Source organism: Dromaius novaehollandiae, chromosome 2 (assembly GCF_036370855.1).
Source record: "Dromaius novaehollandiae isolate bDroNov1 chromosome 2, bDroNov1.hap1, whole genome shotgun sequence".
NCBI lineage: Eukaryota > Metazoa > Chordata > Aves > Casuariiformes > Dromaiidae > Dromaius > Dromaius novaehollandiae.
Window position 1 is genome coordinate 52,193,121 of NC_088099.1, and position 21,327 is coordinate 52,214,447.

Below are 21,327 nucleotides of genomic sequence, written 5' to 3' on the forward strand. Positions count from 1 at the left end.
TGCCTTTTGTTTCATGTAGGAAATGCAGAGTCCATCTGTGTGATGTGTGATCTATGACATGATCACTAGAAATAGAGAAATATTGTGATTATTGAGAAATTTTTGAATCTTGCCTGTAAGCAAAGTCAGTTGCTCCTGCTCACTATTCCCAAGATAGACTTTTAGGCTGTTTCTGAAAAGTAATTAACAGCCAGCTTTCTTCTTCAGGCCAGTGACTGTTCATGGGATGACTTTGATCCTTGAGTCCTTCTGCCAGAGACGGGGAAAATATTCATGGCCTGAAGTGGAACTAAGCACGGGAATTTATTATGTAACAGAGCAATAATTTGTATGCATGGGGCATTTCAACAGAACTAATGGTTTCTTCATTAGCCGGGCAGCTTTTGGGGAACTATGTTGCCTTTATGGGTAGTCTTCAAATCTTGGCTTCATTTCCTTTTTCCTTCTTTCTTTTTAATTTTTGAGCTTGTTAGATGTGAAAATGTAATTTTAAATAGACTTCTGCAGTTATGCAACATCCTAATTTTCAGCTACTTACAGAGTTTGCTACATCCTTAAAATCAAATATTAATGAATTCCATAATAAACTGTGCTACCACTTACAAGCCTCTATTAGCTGGAAATAAATTGATGCTGTGCAAAATGTTCAGCTTAGATAGAAATCCTGAATATTAAGATCTAAATACAATCCAGGGGAGTGGGAGCTGGAGCAGCAAGTCCCACAGGTACAGAAATAATCTTAGTTTGATCACAGGACAGCAGAGCATTTTGAAGCCCTTAAAATAGATAGAAAGGTTTGCAATGCAGCCCCATGTAGCAGAAGATTGTATTTCAGTTTGCCCTGGCCTGCTGAGGTCTCACATGAGTTCAGAGCAGGGTTGCAATATTCTGGCCCCAAAACAGTGGGCCAAATATTGAAGTCTTTACTCAGGCAAGCTCTCAGGGAGTCAAGGTGTGCTGTGTTTTTGCATCTGTAGATTAAAACAGGATGACTTTCTGGGATTTGTGCTTTAGGAAGGTCTGTGAGGCTCATGGGTTGTGCTGTGATACATTAAACAATAATTAGATTGCTTGAACACCAAATACTCGGAGAGACTTCGGGATCTGGCCTGTCCTTGGCCCTAGTAGAGAATAACTTGGCACTGAGTAGATTCAACATACGTTGCCTCTGTCCATCCTGCAGACATCAGATGCTCCATCATTTTTGTAATCGGAAATGCTGCTGGTACCCCCCATCCCACCCTGAAATCATGCTGCTAGTGTACTAGAATAGAAAACTTGGTAGGGAAGAGGGTTTTTTTACAAGTGTAAATTAACTGAGGGGCCTGCTCTGAGGAGTGGGAGAGAGTGACAGAATAAACCTCACACTCTCTGGGGGGACGCTACTTCTGAGCAGCGTTACCGGTTCTGTTAACTTCAATCTTGTCAGATGTAGCTGAGCACTGATCATTTCAGAGGGAGAATGCCTGTCAGAATAACTTGTCAGTTTTAATATCTTTGCTGTTTAATAATAAATTGAGAACTTGTTCAGAGTACAGATGCTTGCCTGAAAAATGATTAAAAAGTAGTCTTTAACCAGGAAGAATGCAGCATTAGGTATTTGGTTTTTTTACTATGCTACAGAGAAGGCAGCACCTTGACAAAACTGTCTTGTACAGGGTTGATTTTTTGATGGCTTCCAATGTGCTCTTACCATCGTAACAGAAATTCTCAGTGACTCATACTATGAAAGCAGCAATCTGTTAATGAGGCTTTTACCTTCAAATGCTTGAAATGCCATCTTGAGTGGTTTTAAGTTGTGATAGTATAACTGAGCTGTACTTTAGCCATTTTCTGTATTTAAATTCCCACTGTAGCTTTTTTAAACTGTGAGTATCCTTCAGCCACTAAATACACAAAACATATGAAGGTTCTAATTATTGGGCCCTGATTCTTAGAAATGTTGTTCTGAGAGGACTTAATCAAATAATTTAATCTCTAGGGCTGGAATTCTGCCTTACATCATTTAGATGGAGCCCCTTGACAATGATGATATTTGCTTGCACCTTTTCTGAATGTGCTAATTCACAAATATGTCCATGTTTTCATGATCAAAAAAGTCATTTGCACTACAGATAATAGTTTTGGCCCAAAAGATAAAGTAAGGAAACAGTAATGCTTACGTAATTTTACTGTGGCTGTAAAGCAGCATCCTATGAGGGCATCCAGCATAAAACCAAAAAAAAAAAGAAAAAAAGCACAGCAGGCAGACATAGTAGATATTCGCAAACTAGCGAAGGAAGAAAGGGCACCATGCTGCGTCACGGCATGCCTTCAAAATAGAGGCCAACATCATGTCGGACTGAGCAGTTGCTTTAATTAAAGACAGATGCAAATAACAAGAAAAGACAAGACAAGAAAAGAGCACCTGCATGACAGTGCCCTAAATATTCACAACTTCTCTGAATCCTGTCTGCAGCAGCGCTCCTCCCCGACTCTCACCATCCCATTACTCTCCCATTTGCATACCTGTGTAAGAACATTTTTGTCGGTTACTTATTTTGTTTGCCAGACAATGATCCCACAGGTACGCAAGCATGCTTTTTTGTGCATTCCTAGCCCCATAACCCTACCTATCTTTCACTCCATTTATTCAAGAGAGTAATTGCCATTTCTTCAGGAGAGGAATATTAACCTGCTGTCTCCCTTTAAGTGCATTAAATGAACATCACATAGCAAATGTAGAGCTGCTAATTTTTTTCAGACTTTTGGACACTGCAGTGATCTCCACTTTTGCATTCCCTCAGACAGCTGCTTCGCTATTACCTGTGATGTTTTTGCAAATGGTATGTGCAACCGCACTTACTAGATTTTCAGCTACATCAGGCACTGTACTGATAGCCATCTTTTCTACACATGGTGAGGTTGTTGCTTCTTTCGAAAGGGATCTTGAAGCAGCCTGTGCACTGTGGTGCTGTCAGAAACACATGCCTCATAATAAAGATTTATATGCTGTATAAGTCAACCCTGATAATTCCAGATTGCTTTTGTGCTTTGCTAATACAATGACAAAGTCCTTAGAACCGTAACATTTAAAGCTTATGGTTGTCCTTTTTCATTTGTCCTGTTGGTGTGGTATCTGTGTTTCCTGCTTCTTAGCCAATTATTTCAGAATTAATTAACTTATTTTAAATGTGTGCACATTTTTTCCAGCATTTCATTTTTATCTCAATATAGAGGTTTATGTAACTGCATTAATGTGTTTCTAAACATAGCATATGACAAGAAAATGCCCTGCAACTTACTTAGTCCATGTTTCCTGATATGCTACCACTTTGCAAAATATTTTTAAAAACTGTAATTGATTAAATATTGAATACCTGGCTAAGATACATACAGATTTTTTTTATTATGATTACTATCTTACATTTCCCTCCAAAGCACAAAAGCATTAAATGAATAAGTACTGGAGAATTCTTCTTTAAAATCCCCTGTAAAAAGTACACCTGACAAATAAACTCTCATACTAGGATAAGTTGAGAGGAGGGCTATTGAAACAGCTGGAAGTAGTTCACCTTGAAACCACCACACTGATGGTAGAAAGCTCTTACACCAGATGTTGCTATCAAAATCTTACTTTTTTTTTTTCCTTCTGACAGGCAGAGGTGCTTATGTGCTTGTTCCAGATATATGCTTTCCAAAATACAGGCTTCGTTGTACGAAATGAATCTTGAAAATTGTCTTTTGAGGTTTTGCTTAAATAAGGACTGCAGACATATTTTAAGTAACTATTAAATGAGAACAGAAAATGATAATAGCCAACTTGCAGGACAAAAATCAAACACAATCATCATCTAAAAAAGGTAGTGATGGGACCTTGTTCTATTGTAGACCTATTACTGTCTATCTGACTCTGTGTTTAACAGCTCCCAAGTCATCTCTCACCATTAGTCCAGGCTTAGAAATAAGAAACTTGACCCGTATCTTAAAATGATCAGTATAATGTTCTCCCCACACGAAAATGAAGCTGAAAGAGTTGAAATGATCACTGAGAAAGAGCACATCCACTAGAAATGGGGAAGAAGCGTTGCCCTGAGATTTAGCCTCAGTACTCTCTGCAGTCTGGATCTGGCAGTGCGGTGAAACACTCAGAAGTGCTCCTGAACCAGAAGCTCTGGGTGGGAAGCACAGAGATACCTGTTGCATAAGGGGCCTGGGAACTGAGTAAGCTGATCACTCACCAAAAAGCTATTTTGTAATCTATCCTTTCCCTCGTTTGGCTGTGAAGGGCAGTGGAGCGTAAATGGTTACCCAAGGTTTTGAGAGAGACGTGAGCAGGCTTTGCGGAGGTCTGCCAAGAGTTGGAGAAATCAGGGCAGCTCTGCCGTGCTGATGGTTCGGGTGCTGGTGAGAACCTGCTACAGTTAATTCCTGTGGGCACCCCAATAACATTTAGCTGAGCAGCTGGGCCCTGTCACCAGTGGCCGGGTGAGCAGAGAGGCTGTCTCGTCTGCGGAGAGGGCATGGTTAATGAAAAACTGTCAGTTTAAGAGAGCATCACTAGGAAGGAAGAAATGTGCTTTGTTGCGAAGGACATAGCTGGAAAGGCAAATATCCAACTGAGCTACCTGAAAACTTGCAGGAAACAATAAATGAGTTGATAAGAAGGGAAATCAGTAAGTCAGCATACCTATTTAGATAAAGTACATCTCTGTCTTGTTAAGGAAGAGTTGGTTTACATCTGCCACTGCAGAATTAGATACCCCAACCACTCTACTGGGCCACGCTGTGGGAAGAGCCCAAGCTCTGACAACCTAACGCTGTACCCTTTTTGTTCCGAGTGGTGCATAACTGCAAGAAAGCCACCATACATACTTACAAGGCAAGCCAGAAGACTTGCTTATGCTGAATTTGGAAAGTTCTGACAAATGTTTCTTTATCTTTCGAAACTGGTATTGTCTTGGTTCATGATCTGTTGTATCCAAGATATTGATCTCTGTCATTTCTCCCAGTGGTCTTACAGGAAGTGTAAAAAGAGAATAGGAAAAAAAATGGAGAAATAGCATGTTTGCATGACCAAGCAATAATTTGAGAGTGTGTCTGTAGGTCTAACATTTAGGTATAAGGTTTTCAAACAAAAAAGATGTGTATGGCATGATTTTCATAAGCTGCTACACTTCAGAGCATTAATTTTAGGTGAAGATTTTGAAGGAGAAACAGGCAAAAAAAACCCCATAGAGGGTAGTTAGGAAGAGATGGAAATGTGTAAATGTTCTATAGTGTCATATTTTTCCCAGTCATGAAAATATGGAAACATGGACAAGTTAGATAAGACTTTGAGAGATTATTCCTTTCTCCTCTCACAAGGCAGGGCTAACTCTCCCTTTGTTAGACAGATACATGTATAACATATTGAAAACTTCCATGGATAGAGACTTGTTTGTGTCCCTTACGACACCACTACACTGTCAAATGTAGTGTATAGTATCAAATATAGTGTACATATGCAAAATGAATATAAAATACAATATACAAATGTAAGGAAGGGAGCTAATATAGGATCCATATTCTTTCTGCGTTATAGTGTCTGTGTTGTTTGTACATTAGATACAATTTGTCAAGTGGTACAGAAGAGAAAAGTAACAAGAACAATGTTGAGTAAGAAATGGTCCTGTCTTTTTGTGAAGTTGCATTTTAGGGCATAGATGCTTCACTTCCTCCAATACTATCAAGCAGTGAAGATTTGGATGATCAAAAGGCTGTATTTAAAAAAAAAATAAGCCATTGGTATTTTTTTCTATATGTTTTTTCTGAGGTATAATTAGGTCACACTTTCAAGCTTTCTCAGTAAAATCCCCAAATTGCAAAAATCCCATTGACGTAAAGGAAATTAGCATTTCTTCCTTAGCTTTTTGGAGAAGTAGATATTAAGGTTCTCATGTGATCTATTGATTCCAGATATGGGAGCCAAATGAAATACTGAATGTTAGACAGGTTGTCAGCACTATTTGCAAGCATATATTTGTGTATGCATTTTCTAACACATCGTAGTTAGCAAATAGACGGGATAGATTTTGTAAGTTGTTTTGTTCTTTTTTTTTCCCCCAAAGATCCCTCCATGGAACCTAAGAGTTGCCAGTTAGGGTACAGAAGTTACTAGTAAGATCTTTAGAAATAGTCAGTGTTTCCTCACAAAGTCCATGCAAATCCCATTTTCACCCCTTACAATTAAACTGAGGTGCGGTTGGGTGAGAAGGTGTAAATTTGGCAACCAATGTTGTCATTTTAGGTCCCACATAAGATGAATTCACTGCTTTTGCTGCATTCCTGTAATTATATACTGTATTATATTGGTATATTAACAGTATACTGCATCTTACTCAAAATTACATATTTATCTTCCACTTTTCAAGTAGTTGATTCACCTGAAAATTCATAAACTAATGCAGCAGATTCCCCAGAATAAGTGCAATGGCTCCACTTCTATCTAGCAAATGCATCGTACAATTATTAAGGGACTTTACAGACTTTGAATGTAGAACTTCCACTGATTTCCATCGCAGAACCAGACGCAAATCTTTACAAAGTCGACCTCTTCTCTGCCCAAAATGATTAGAGAATTTGCTTCCACTGATAGTAGGAAACAAATAGCAAATGAAGTTGAAAACCAATATTACATTTTTGCAAGAAAATTTGCAGTAAACAGCACTGCCAAAAAGCTATATGCAGATGTCTCTGAAATACCTTCTTTAAAGTAGACCCTAGTTTACATTTCTTTCAACTGCGCCTCCTTTTCCGAATTTGGACATTTGAGCACTTAGTGATGGAGGCCTGCAGATTGGTGTGCCTGAAGAGATTTGTTGCTGCGATATCCTATTTCTTACTCGAAAGTCTTCCCTCAACCTTTCCAGCCTTATAAACTGAGCTAGCTGTGGTGTTCACCACCTAATGTGTAAGCAGGACCCCAGGACAGCTGCAAGGGAATGGCTTTCCCCCAACGCGCCCAGCACCACTGGACTCCCAGGGGCCTCGCACATACGCAGAATTACTCTGCCCGAACACAACTGCTTGTCACAACTGGGGATTAATCACCTGTTTGGCTTGTAGGTTATTTTTATTAATAAACACACTACTGAGTCACTACTTCTCAGATTATCTTCTGACAGGTGGAAATGTTTTGTAAATAGTAAATGAAATGAAAATTTGGTTTAAAAAAATAGTGCTATGCAGTATGAAAACCATCTTGTTATTTAAGTAAGTTAGTAGTTGGACAGGACAATTCCCAAATTGCTTTGCAAGCCTTTTTTCTCTAATTTTTTTTCCTCTTCTTCTCTCCATTTTAAAATAGATCCCAGTTTTTTATTATGCTAAGTATATAGTTTATTAGATGTTTAGTAGATAGCTTGCAACAGTAAATTTTACACTGCTAGTGCAATTGCAGAAGCTTTATTTGTTTTTTAAGAAACAGTTAAAAAAACGGAAAAGTAACATTCTTCAATCACTCGTTTTAAAGCAGAATATTTGAGGGGTTCTTCTTTTGTGGCCATGGATGCCTTTTAATGCTTTTTTAATGCTTTTTAATGGGAACAAAGGCAGAACAAATCCATTAACATGGTTTTGCAGTATTTCTGTTTATGAGCAAGCACCACTGCATTTAATGTCCCATTACATTAGAACACTATACGGAGAACCATGCTGCACTGGGGTTTCCAAAAAGACACGTATTAAGGCATCAAAGGACTCTGCCAGTGTTCCCACATTGGGCCTGGTACCTAGGTGAGTGCTAAGCACTCACAGCTGCTGTGTGCAGCAACACTACAGCTGATGGGCAAAGGATTCTCGAATTCTCTAGATCTGTGGAAATCAGGCAGTTACATTTTGTTGCTTTGTCACGAAATGTGAATTGTGACCAGAAGCTGAAGCCCCTTAAGTTCAAATTCATACAGAAAGCAAGGTAGAACTGCTGTCTCTTAAAATTTTGTATTTCTAACAGTTCATTACAAATATTGCCTGTACATCTGACAATGTACTGTTGTGGACTGCAACTGTGTGGCATGAATGTGTGCTGTGTTTTGATTTGAAATACACTGCTGATGAGTTAAGTACAAATCTGTATGATATAACAAAAAATGGTGGCTGACTTACACATTTGGATTTAAATGTATACTTTTGAAACAGAAGGGAGATAAGTTTTTATTTTGAAGTTTGCAGAAGACTTTTTTCAATTATTTCCAAAGCCACCACGTTCTAGAAACTCTACTTTTGATTTCTTCACAATGGGTCTGCTAATGTTAGGAGAGGTTTCCTGTATATATACAAAATTTCATGTATATGTCTCAAAATAGAGCCGCACATCTCCTGCTAGCGTTGCCGTTAGGAACAGAAGTGCTTCTTCCGCAGAGCACGAGTTTTGCGTTCCCTGGTAGAAGTGTATTGCAGCTTTGGTAAATCAGCTCGAGACTTAACCGAGTCTCGATAGGGGATACCAGCACATCAATTCTGATTCCTCGTTTCTCAAGGCTACCAGTTGCCCTATGGAAATTAGTGGAGATTAAGCGTGTTTTTGCGTTTGGGTGTCAAAGCGATGGGGTATGCGGTGTTATTAACAGCTACGGGTTCTGACGGTACTGGCTCGATGATGTGAGGCGCTGCTTAACATTTGCTTTCCCTACAAAGTGTAACCGTGGAAGGACCTGGAACAGTCCCTCCCAGCTTATGAACCTGAAAATGTTAAGCTTTTAATTAGTAGGATGAGGCTCTTTAAAAGAAAAATTTTAAAAATGCCTGGATGGGTTTCAAATCAGTGAGCTAATTGGTACTCTATGGCTGTTCTGGAGTATTTTCCCCACTTAACAGTGATGAGATAATTATTTGTTTAAGCAAAATACCATCAGTCCCTCCAGTTATCAGTTTCATTTATTAGGAGTGAGAGACTCTTGTTTTTGTTTTAAGATTTCTATCAGTTTTTCCTTACTTTTAAAGGTAGTTATGTTTCACTAAGCGGCAGTGTAGCTGGAGGTCACAGCTACCGAAGGAGCAAATTAACATACTGTATGTTAATTTGTTTTCTCGTCCTTCAGTGACAGTGAGGAGAGTCTAAATATTTCAGTGACTGAGACTTTGAATTCCTGCTCCTTGCTCCGTAACAACAACAAAAGCTATTTATAGCAATAACAGTTAGCAGCAATAGAACAGCGGCAGACAGCTATAGGCAGCGTCTCACGATGACCACAAATGTTAACTGATTTTGCACTAAATGCCTCTGTGAAAACAAAGAGCACTGAGAAATCGAAGCAAAACCAAAAAAAAGATTTTTTTATTGCTATGTTTTACTTTGCTGGCAGACCAGAGCAAAGGTTTTCTGAACATTTAAAAGATGAAAAAGGTGAAGAATCCCAGAAGCGATTTATCTTGAAGCGAGATAACTCTAGTATTGATAAAGAAGACAATCAGGTTGGTTCTCGGTTCGAGAGTTGCTGAAATTGTTCTGTTCTTGCAGGTGGGCTGACTGATGTTATTGTTGTTCTTTTGTTGTTGCTCTCCTCCTCCTTCTCTCCTGTCCCCGTCCTCCCCTTCCCTCCCCCTTGGGCACATGATGGAGAGCCTCGAGCCCCGGCGTGGTCGCTTTAGCAGTGGCAGTGTGTGGGCTTGCATGGGTGGTTTGCTTGGCGCAGGACTTGCTGCATGTCAACCCGGCGGGGGGACTGCCCCAGGCTCCCAGCTGGCGGGAAGGCTTTGTCCGTCGCATTTCTCAATGTCTCGTGTGACTACGGCAGTTATCCCCCCTCCCTGCAGCTTGCTCCTTCGGTTGTGCCCGTTCAGAGCTGGATTTCAGGACGGACCGATGAGAAACTGGTGTAGCCAAAAGGGAGAAAACAAAAAAAGAAAACAAACAAACAAACAAAAAATGTTATGGTGAGGCCAGGTTGATTTTTAAACCATCCTAAAAGAAGTTTTGACCAAAAATAAATCAGTCTCATCTTTTAGTTCCCTCCCTCCTCCTGTGCCCTCACCATGTTTTACTGTCCATGTGACTTATTTGCTTGTTTTGCATGTACTGTGGCAGCACTCCTCCTCTCTCTGTGTTGCTTGTGACATAACATAACATCACATTATCTTAGACGAGTCTGATGAGTAGAGGAACGCCAGGGCGATGTGTGCGTTTGTGCTACCTTTAAAAGCAAGTGTTGTGCTGTTTCAACCTAGTGTGAGCTGTGTACGTGAACAATACTAACAAAAATCAAAAAGGGTTCTGACACGAATTACTTTAATGAGAAAATTCTCACAGGTAAGAGAGCATATGTTTTCTTTGCTTAGGTTTATGTTTGTCGAGGTACCTGCCAAAGAGTCTCTCATTGCCACTCTCCTTCATGTTTTCAGTAAAGGACTGATTTTCCTTTTTTTTTTTTTTCTCCCCCCCACCCCTTCTTTCAACTGTATTGAAAGCAGCCTTTCAGTTACGCTGCATCTCAGTTGGCTTTGCAGGCAAAACCCAAACATTTTAAGGGCTCGATGAACATGGGAATCAGCCAAAGGAAGGCAGCATGTTCTATTTGCAAAGTGCCATGGGGAGAAGGAGCAGTGCTTAAAACCTAATGGCAAATAAAGCACTTTTTGATGGGTGTCCTTTTCTCCTCCCTCCCCTTCTGCCCAGGGCACAGCCATTTTTGGCACCGTGGTGCCATTCTTTTCCCAATGAAGTTGAAGTCAAGGGTTCTTTTTGGTATGGAAATGGTTAAAACTGTTGTGCCAGATATTTTGGACTTCTCCTCCTCCTTGTAAACGTAGATGTTGGGTTTCTCTTAGGGTTTATAGCTTAGTTCTTAGTTCTTAGTGCTTAGTTTACCTCTCTTCTTAGCTCGATTTCATAGATAGCTAATTACTCCCTGCCCTCCCATTCCTGGCAGCCAGTAGGGAAGCTGAGAAATCTTACCAGTCAAAAGCAATGGCACTTAGGCGCAGGGAGAGAAGATCTGAATTTAGGACTGCAGATTCACAGAAGTCATGCAGAAAGCCTTTTTTCAGCCACTCAATCTAAGAATGCTCTTGCAGTGTCTACCTGGAAACCCTAGGGCACCCAGCATATCATGGTGCTTTGTACACCACCTTAGGATTGAAAGCTATCATTTTCATGCTTCATTTGTTTAAATGAACATTTATTATTCTCAGCTGACAGTTACTTAACTGCAGTTTTTAACAGCTCAACTTATATAACCCTCCTGGTTTTTTTTCTGCTCAGCAAAACAGAATTCTTCCATTTAGAGATGACAGACGAAGTAAATCAATTGAAGAGAGAGAAGAGGAGTATCAGAGAGTGAGGGAGAGAATATTTGCACAAGATGTGAGTAGTTGTTTTAATTGCCTCTTTAGTGCCATATCTTTATCAGTAGTCAGACAGTATTCTCCCCCTGCGACATGAACGCTGCAGCTGGATTGCACAGTGGAGCTGGAGATGATAGGGAAAGATGATTGAAGCAAAGGGTCTGAGATGAGTTCATGAAGTACGTAGATTGGTTTCTGGAGCAGGAGATGGTAAGAGTTACAGAGAGAAAGGAGAAAGGTAGATAAAAAATCAGGCCCAGCATGTTGTCTGGGGAGTGCTTATCCTGTTTCTTTGAATGTTTGTGTTTGTGTGGTCTAGGCTTTCTTCTTTTTTCTTCTTTTTTGGCCCCAGAAGAGCAGTGATTTAAATGGGCACTCTCAATAATTTTAGATATCTGGTTTATTTCATATTTCTGTCAAGTTGGATCAAATTTGTCAGGTGGCATTCTGCAGAGCCTCGTCATGGTTATTTCTTTTGGACCAGTGTTGTAGAGCTAAGACACTACTGCCAAAAAAAGAAAAGAAGAAACAGAGGTTAAACATGAAATTGCAGAGTTTTCTTTTTTTAATGACTAATTAAGGAACCCTATTTCTGCTGTCGAAGAGTCATGTTGCTGATGATTCTGAAAAGAAGAAAATGAAATAGGTAATGTAATTTCTGCCTTACTGAAAAATCAACACTTGCACAACAAGCAAGAGTATATTGCTAGAGGAAAGCATTTAAATATGAAACATCTGTGAGTTGTATCTCATGCTTCTGAAAAAAGGAGCAAATCATAAATTGCCATATTACTGTAATGATGGAGTCCTGAAAGAAAAAAAAAACAGAAAAAGTCAACATTTTATTGTTTTATGTCACATTGTAATGGGAGCTTTGTCCCTTAAAGGAATATGGGAACAAAACCAATTGAATATGTTACTGAAAATTATATTTGACAGTGTCCTTTTAAATTGAAACTGTTCATTAAAGCTGTTTGCAGGATTAATAATATTATTTTAGATATCCTTTTATTTTGCTCTGATTTTGGAGTTGCACCCATTCAAGTTATTTTTCATTAGCAGAATACATAGTTTAAGGTGTATATTGTCTCACTTGTGAGCATATTTACCATGATAAGCAACTATGCTTGTTAGTAAGTAGCTCATCATATTTAAATGATTTTAGCCTGGCTTCTTCTTTTTCTTGACTGAGAAAATTCCAGTTGAAGCTAAGGCCCTTCAGTTTACATTTTGCTTTCAGCTTGTTGGTCTGATGTAAATGTTGCTATAGTATATACAACAGGGTTATTGAGTCATTCAAGGGCTGCAAAAGCCTCTTTCGCAAACTGTCTCCTCTATGAAATTTTGGGCTTATTACAAAGGAGCTTGTACAATAATAGAAAATCTTTGGGTTTTGAAGCAGTCTTCCAGTGAGGCAAAATGTTGTTAAAAATACCATATGGAAAGCTGTTGCCAAAACAACGCAGTTTATATCACAAGAAGCAGCTAGAAATGAGAACCAGGCTGGGAAACTCAGGTGGCTGGGAAAGTGTGCTGAAATGCATTGCACAATGGGCTATTGTTTATATATTTAGAGACTTGAGTTTTAAAAATAGGCAAGTGGTGAGCATTTTAATTGCCCACAGCAGGAGGCTGATGTGGTCCACTGGGTTAGTATTGCAGAGTGGCAAGGCCTAAGTAACAGTGTGGTTTGCGGTAGAAATTTTAAATGGATTGGGAGTGAGCAGTTTTAAAGATCAGCAATGTAGATATCTCTCCCTCTCTCTCTCATATCCACTCATTTGCTATCTCTCCCTGCTTATTGCAGGGGTTAGTGAGCCAGCAATGCATCATATTGCAGTAAATTTCAGCAAGTTGTAATAATAATATGAATAGCTATATTAAGAGGAATATATTTCTTAGCTGAGTCCTTCCGAATGGAGCATTCCTCACAGATGAGGTCTTTTCTAGGATTGTGTCAGTGTTTGTACGTGGTGGCAGATGATGCCTTTTTTTCTTTTTTTTTTTTTTTGTGGGAACAGTGCCTTCCTGTCATAGGTAGTCTCTTACTGCCTGTAGGACTTTATAGTTTTAAAGCCATCTGTGAGCATTAATTAATTGATTTTCTCCATGTTTCTATGAGGTAGGTACCCAAGCCTTGTCAGGCCACTCAAATTGGAGATAGAGAGATGTGAAAGGGTTAATCATATGGTATTTTTATTATCTCTGCACTATTTTCACTTATGTAGTCAAGCCTTTATCAGTGCCTTGCTTATGAGCCTTAGAAAATGGATTGTAGATACTTCACTTCTAATTATAGTATGCATGAAGAGGGCTTGCATCAGAAGTCTCCAAAGTGCAGCAACAAAGGCTGAGAGTACTGGCATAACCTGCTGTGCTTAACGCCACTCTCTAAATATGTTTGAGGTAGCCAGAACTCTTTAGATAACTTATTGGCCCAAGAGTCAGAATTTCGAGCCAAGTTTAATAGGAAAATGCAGTCTGGTTACAGGAGTCAAAAATTCTGTGCATGTTTCAAGTGCTGTGAAAAACGCCTTAACCTGGACTCCACTTACTGGTAGCCAGAAAGCTTGCTAGCCCTTCTTTTAGATTTTGCATCACTCTAGTGCACCAGGCATCTTCATTTTCAAGTGAAAGTTTTGAACAAAATAAGTATGTTCATGAATAATGGCATCATCATGATAGTCATTATGATGATTAGTCTGATATTAGTCAGTCAGTAAATTACACTTTCTGTCAAATTTTCCATCTGCTGTATTGGCTGTCATCAATTTTGACAAGGGGAGCTGGAGGTTTTAATGACCCCGTCACATGTAGAATCATAGAAAGTAGTAGGGATTGAGGGATGAACATGTTAATTTGATACTTAAAAGTATTGGTGAAGAAAGAGTTAATAAGTTTGGTAGTTCTCCCCTCACTGAAATAAAAAGTACAAGGTGCCCCTTTTAAAACCTTTTCAGGCTGCTAACAGTAAAACAGCATTGCATGAGCTCTGTTATGCTCAGAGCTATTTCTGAGGTTATCTTTTAGTTGTAAAGCCTACACTTTTTATTCTTCATCTATTTTAATTAGAAACTTAGTTTTACAACAATTTGTGAATTTTACAACCAAGTGCAGTGGAGCAAAGACATAGAATACCTGGGCTTTGAAAAGGAGAAGTTTCTAATCTGAACTGCTTTAGTTGTTTTTAGTAGGTTGGTAAGTAATTGTCCAAGAAAGAAAAAGAGTCTAAAAGAAGAAAAAAACTGTTGTTCTTTCCATATACATTGATTGAAACTGTAGATTTAACTGAGAATCCCAAATGTACGTGTAAATGGTACAGCACGTTTGGCTTTTAAGCATGCAGAAAATTGATTCTAAAAAACAGCAATCAAACTACGTAGGAGAAATTTTATTTTTTGAGGTTAATGCGATGCATAACCTCATGAGCCAAAATCACATAAGGACCATCCATTGTTCAGAAGTGTATTCTCTAGTAATTATTGTGTATTCATTGAAAAACGTGGATGTTTCGTTACTTACACAAATGCCAGAATTGCCCATGTTTGCACGTGGAACTTATTAAAGGAAATTATCCACTGCTTTTTGTTTTCTTTTGTTGCTGATTGTAAGGGTCATTTTTGACCAAGCAGTGTATTACAAAGAGCCCGATCCTCTAGATAAAATACATTAGAATTCCTCCACCTATGAAAACATTGAGGATCTTTACTACTGCTCTCTGATTCAAGAGATTCAGAAAGGAGACCTGAAAAGCTTCAGGCTCTCCTATCCTTGTAGTAGGAAAACCGTCTGTGGTAGGAAGGAGAGGTTTTAAAATGAGTAGAAATGAAGCAAAAACATGCCTTGTACTGGCTAACGTAAACCTGTGGGTTTACTGAGCACTGAGATTCCAGTGCAGCTGCACAGAGCCTTCCTTTGTGGTGGCAAATCAAGCAATAAGCTTTAGTTGCAAGCCTGAGATCTATCATATCTTGTTAACTGATGTGAAAATGATTACCTGATGGTCTCCACTGCAGGATATTGCCGCATGTTAATAGTTATCTGTGTTGGCTAACATAATTAAAAACAAGAACAGCAACCCCCAGTATTCCTAGTGCACTGACAGAGCTGATAGACATTTTCCAGCTGAGGGTTTTAAAGGTTTTGGGAAGTAGAAAGAATGAAATACTAGTTTCATAAATGACAATTAGTGGTACACAGAACCCTAATGGAAATCTTGCATGTGGAGATCCATGAGGAGCTGAAATTGTAGGTAATGTTTTATAACTTTTCTCCTTTCCTAGATTTGTTGCAGTATCTTAGATCAGTATATGAGAGCCAAGTGTTTTATAAATAGTTTTGACAACAGCTCTGTTGTGGTTTCTTAAGCTTTCCTGGTGCTTTAAATTGAGCATTATTGATGCCGCGTATCAGGAAAGTGAGTCCTGACCTTCTAGTAGCTAAATTGCTATCCAGAGCTGCTTAGCCATCTGATTTTTAACAGCAAGAATAACATAATAAAAAAAAAGTCTGTCTTCTCTGCCTCTCAGCCTCACACATGTATTGAAAAATAGAGATTGCAGGGATTGTGTGGCCCTTTGCCAGCATCCTCAGCCTGGAAGACAAACGGAGTTATTACAGAGTCTGTCCTTAAGTCTATACTGCAGCGTATAGTGATTGCCATCAAGACACGGAACAGGGAGCAGACCTCTTCCTTGCTTAATAAAATGTAAATCCTAGATGTTGATTCTGCTTTATGCCCAACTCTGTTAAAAACATCTAAAAATTGATGCTCGTAATTACATTTTCCAGAACAGGTACATGCCCCTTTGCTTTCCTGACTTCTTGGGGACACAGACCAGTACTCTAGTCTAAGGAAAGGTTTTTAGTTACTCTTTCTGCAAAAGTAGTTACAGGGCTGTTTTGGGAATGTGATTGCAGTGAAGTTAATGTGCGAACTCCTGTCATGAACCTAGGCGTGCAGAGGCAGCCTGACAGTTTGGGTTGTCGCAGCCCCCAGCGCCATTGTGGTGTGCTCGCAGGTAGTTTGGCTATGCTGGAGTCCGCACAGCCACATCTCCCCTGCCGGCCTGACCCATGTGCCTGAAGTAAAGTTGTGAAAGTGTGCTGCTAATGCTGCCTCCCAGCTGTAGTGCAGACATAAACTCTGCTCCCTCCTGCTGGCACTAGAGGCCCTGGAAAGCCATTAAATTAAGAGCTGGAGTATGAGGTCTTTTCTTTGTTCACCTTCATTACATAAGGGAAATGTGCCCTATGCAGCCTCGCTGACAGATTGGTTAATTAAACCGTGTGAATAAGGTACATAAAAAGGGAGAAGGTGGAGTGTTGCAGCTGTGTGAAGGATCCCAGCGATATGAGGTGGAAAAGTTTATTACTCCTCTCAGCCTGAGTGAAAGCCTAGGTCTGCTGTAGCCTGGGGCAGTTTGCTCCCTGGATGCAGGCTGCCGACATCCCAAGCCCTGGTGTTCATGAGAAAGGCACCTGCCACCAATGCACTCCAGGGCCCTGCCAATTCAGTTAGAGAGCCAAAAGGAGCTTGCTTGGGAAGCCCGCACCACCGAGGCGTCGACAGCACGTACGCCCCGACATCGATGTCGAGTGGAAGAGCTGCGGCTTTCACGAGACGCTGCCCTGGGTTCCCGGGGCTAAACTCTTTGCTTGTGTATGTTGATGCGATGTAGGTCATTAGCTCACCCTTTGCGAAAAGAGGAACATCCTGAATCCACGCATTTCCTATACCATGAGAATTTGACAGGACTAATGATGGCATCCCGTTGTTCCTTGAGCTGAGTCCCATTGTGGAGGTAATGGACATGCTCTCAGGTGTCCTCCTCCCTCTGCTTTCCTTTTGTTTAAATTCAATGAAAGTACTGACTGTCTTTTCTTCTGTACCTCATGGCGATACAATCCAATGACAGCTACTAGGCCCTCTGTGTAGTGAACATGAAATAGGAGGGAAATGAAAAAATCAAAGAGGGAGAATTATTCATTGGAAAATTGAGCACAGCTTCATTTCTCTGCATAAAAAATTAAGTATGCTAAAAAAATTATACACTTGCCAAAAAGATTTATTTCTTCCTAGCCCTTCACCTCTCTCAGGATCTAAATCCTCCAGCACAAGACTTTTTTTTTACAATAGATTTTATTTTTGTTAATATTATTATCATCATTTTAAATCTCCAAGTGGGAATGACTGTTTCCTCTCCAACTGGAAAATAAAATCACATAATATTTTCTGATTTCTAAGTATTACAGTATCTTCCTTCCTTTTGAAAAACATTGTCAATTTTGCATGCTTTCCTCCTGTTCGTCCTTCCTACCTGCAGCTCTGTGCTATTCTGCTTATTTCTAGGTAGTAGGACAGACTAGTGGAACCTTACGTTAAGTAGGAAAAAATTTTTCCCCTTTGAAACGCCAGTATTTTGCACATAGCACCTTCTTCTGATCTCAAGACTAAGATGTTTCAGTTTGTTTCAGAACTGAGACCCCTTGTTGGCAATGTATTGTAATGCATGGAATTTATTTTACTGGCCTGACCTTACTCTTGACCTTCTTTCCCCTCTTGTCTTCTGCAAATGCAAATGATGCATGAATTGATATCCCCTTAAGCCTGAACAGGGGAGGTAATTCTAAAATCGAGGAAGGAATTGGAAAAGCAGAGCATATCTAGAACGTCTGATACAATGCCTTTTTTATTTTTCAGTCAGTTTGCTCCCAGGAAAACCTTTTTGTGGAAAACAGGTAAAAAATAGTTTGTTTGTTTTTTTTAACTTAGCTGTTTCTCTCTATCATTATTTTGTCTATCCATAGCTGTTTGTCCTAATGAGAAGGCTGTTGAGCAAGTTTATAATCTGAATGATTTGTGGTGTTTTTCTGCTTTAAGTGGAGGAAAGAGATTGTCTTGTAATTATGAGCAGATTATATCTGAGCAGATAAGATATTAGTGCTGCTTTCCCAAGACTTTGGATTTTAGTTTAAAAAACAAATTTGGGGGGGGGAGGGCAGGAAAACCCCACCTAACATTTCGTTTCAAATGACCTATCCCTGTCTGGAGTGCCTTCAGGATTTAACTTAGTGATCTTTTAAAGCACTCTAACACTGATTGGATGACAGTATTTACGAACCATTGCATGTGTATTTGTGTTGTTTAACCTGCTTTCCTGTGGGGCTGAGCAGCAGCACTGACCTCACTCACTTGTTGCTTGTAAATAATCAGAACTCCCCCAAATCAGACCTGCTTTACTCCTGCATCATAGTAATGAAATGATAATATCAGAGTCAGCTGTTATTTTGCATTACTGTATGATAGATCCTATGGATGTTCTTTTTATTATAATAAATCCCTTTTAAATAAAGGAAAGAAGGAACTTAACTACAATATACAAAACAGGAAGTGCTAGCTCCTTAGTGGCCATAAATTAGCTTGGCTGTGTTGAAGATCTTAGAAGTTATGCACCCTTACGGCAGTTGAAGGTCTGATCCAAAATGCTGAGAATTTCACAGGTGAGGGTTCGAGCAGTGGTAGCGCACGTCTGTCTTATGCAGGTTTTAAAACCATTTATCATTGGCATGAAGAAGGGCGAGATTGTCATTCATGTCATTTCTATCTCTGTCCATCTTCACTTCTGGCAGATGTATGTGTGGGTGAGCCATAGAAAACAGCTCCACAGTAAGGGTACAAACCAGCTTTTTTGACGGATGGTCCCAAAACTGTGGAATGAGGCAACTCCCTCAGGAAATAATGGCCAGTGTCATCTAACCACTTTGTATTCTGAGAACCAAGTGTATTTCTTCAGCTGTTGCTTCTTCTGTAACAGGACTATGGAGATGCTTGTTTTATCAAAATAAATCAAAATTGTAATAGAGAAACACTGACAAGCAAAAAGAAGGCACTCCCATAAGCCTACTTTTCCCTCTCTGGAGAGAAGAGGAGAATAAAAGTGACACAGTTATTCACCTTCCAAATCAAGGTGGAGGGGGTGTAAATACTGCTATGCTGAGTGTAGGATGAGATCCTGTAGGGAATAAACTGTGAATTTCACACCCCTCATTTGTTTATGATTTAAATTACACACTCACCCACGGGTGAACATGCCCAGTTCTGGTATCTGCACATTTTTCACTTCTTTCAAACCTGTGAACTGGTTGACCAACTTTCATAATATGAGGGTGCATACTCGAGTGAAGACCAGGAAACTGCCAAGTTGAAAATCTGACTTTTATCTGCACTATTGTTATTAGGGGAGAGACTTACTGTGCATTCGTCAGAACACTGTTTTTTCTTGCTGCATGCCTTACAGCCTTTGGTCAGGTGAAACACTTAAACTCATACTTAACTCTTCGTACATGAGAAATATTGTTAATTTCATGTGTTGAAAGTTAGGTTTATGTTTAAGTGCTTTGCTCAATCAAGACAAAAGCTCACAGCCTTTTCTTTATATCAGAGAACCTGAGCATCTATCTCCAGAGATATCCAGGAGACTTAGCAAATATTTAAAATTGTATATGCAATATTTTGCTGGCTTGCATTTTTTATATTCTTATTAGGTTGTATTTGTATGACTCTTTTTTTGGATGTAGAAGCATGGTTCCTTGGCTTCTGAGAATTACTTTGCACATTAACAGGAAATGTTAAATGGTCTTCAGCCTCCCTGGCTGGCATTTCATACATTAAGTTGACCATGCACAACTTAACATGTGTGTGTGTGTGTGTGGATGCGGGGGGATGTTAGCTTTGGTTCTTCATGAATCTAGCAAATTGAAAGGTGTTGCTAGAAATTAAATGTAATCTTACAGATAAGATGTAAAGCTGAATTAACGGGTCTGTTACCATAATGTTTCTTTTCATTTCTCAGTAGGCTGTTGGAAGACAGTAGTGTATGCAGTGACACCCATAAGAAAAGACAGCTGTTTAGGTTTGTATGGCTTATTTAATATCTGTTTGCCAATAACTTTCACTTCTGCGTTTATCTGTGCCCTTACTGAGCAAGATCTTGACGGGTGTGGGTATATTATCTTTCTAGCTAGAACACGGTGCAGAGAACAAGTTCTAGTGCTGTTTATCTTATGCTTTGAATGAGAAAGTCACAGTGAGGTTTTCGTTTGATTTTAGTGGTCTTTGGCTCAGGAACTATGTCTAGATTTTCAGCTGCTCAGCTACTTGGGCTACCACAATTTGGGGGTGACTGTGACTGGTAGAAGTTTATTCTGCTTTGGTGTAGAAGACACCACACATTTCGTGGGCTAGGGTTCAGACTAACCTGTTTTCCTTCAGTTGATTTATTAAAAGCTGAAATAAAAATACAGTGAGGTAAAGCTGGGTGAATTTTCCTTATCTAAAGCAGCAATATATTAAAAAGTTTCTTCCGTGACCTTTCTTTTCCAAACTTTAATTCCTTCTGCCCAGAGAACTCTGTAACTGTAGTGGTGCTAACAAGTTTCACATGCCACAGGGAATGAATGGGAGTCAATCCGTATTTTCATGGAGAGTTTCTTTATCAGCTGACATGCAGGATCAATAAGAGACCCAAGCTGTTTGTTGCAAAACTCCACCTGAGACGCGTAGGGAGAGTCTGATCTTTCCCACACTGTGAGTACCCCCAGATTCAGTTTAAATCAATCAGAGCTGAGTATACCAGCTTGCTTTTAAAATCAGTCTGCTGCCATAATCCTTAAGCAGAGCAGGCAGAAGTAGTGAGTACTTTCAGAAGGACATCCTTTATCCAGCAAAGCACCTAGGCAGGTAGAGGTGCAGTGATCACTACGTGTATATGTATATATTGGTGTGTGTTTGCATATGCAGTAGTGATAGTTTATGTCACTTTAAACATCTACCATCATACATTTATATTACATAATTTTTCACTAAGAGGTGCAAGGGAGCAGGATTATTTGACCTGTGTGTTTCCGGTTGCTGCCTGTGCATGTCTGCACACCGGCGTGGAGGAGGAGACAAGACTGCACCAAATGGGGAGCAGGGCTGGAGCCCGTGGAGTTGCAGACCATGGCCACAGACAGTAGGCAGAA

The 21,327-nt window shown here is 39.7% G+C and overlaps 1 protein-coding gene across 23 annotated transcripts in view; it reads left to right on the plus strand.

Moving 5' to 3' along the window:
• Positions 1–21,327, plus strand: part of ARPP21 (cAMP regulated phosphoprotein 21) — a 146,384-nt gene that overhangs the window by 55,771 nt on the left and 69,286 nt on the right. For 17 of the 23 annotated variants that reach the window (XM_064506500.1, XM_064506501.1, XM_064506487.1 and 14 more), the window contains 4 exons: positions 9,324–9,432; positions 11,219–11,320; positions 18,005–18,042; positions 20,157–20,216. The exons of 2 other annotated variants lie outside the window; for them this stretch is intronic. In XM_064506500.1, the coding sequence (XP_064362570.1) occupies positions 9,324–9,432; positions 11,219–11,320; positions 18,005–18,042; positions 20,157–20,216 (309 nt within the window). The remainder of the gene's footprint in view (positions 1–9,323; positions 9,433–11,218; positions 11,321–18,004; positions 18,043–20,156; positions 20,217–21,327) is intronic. 4 more of the 23 variants (XM_064506499.1, XM_064506508.1, XM_064506502.1 and 1 more) reach the window with 2 other exon arrangements.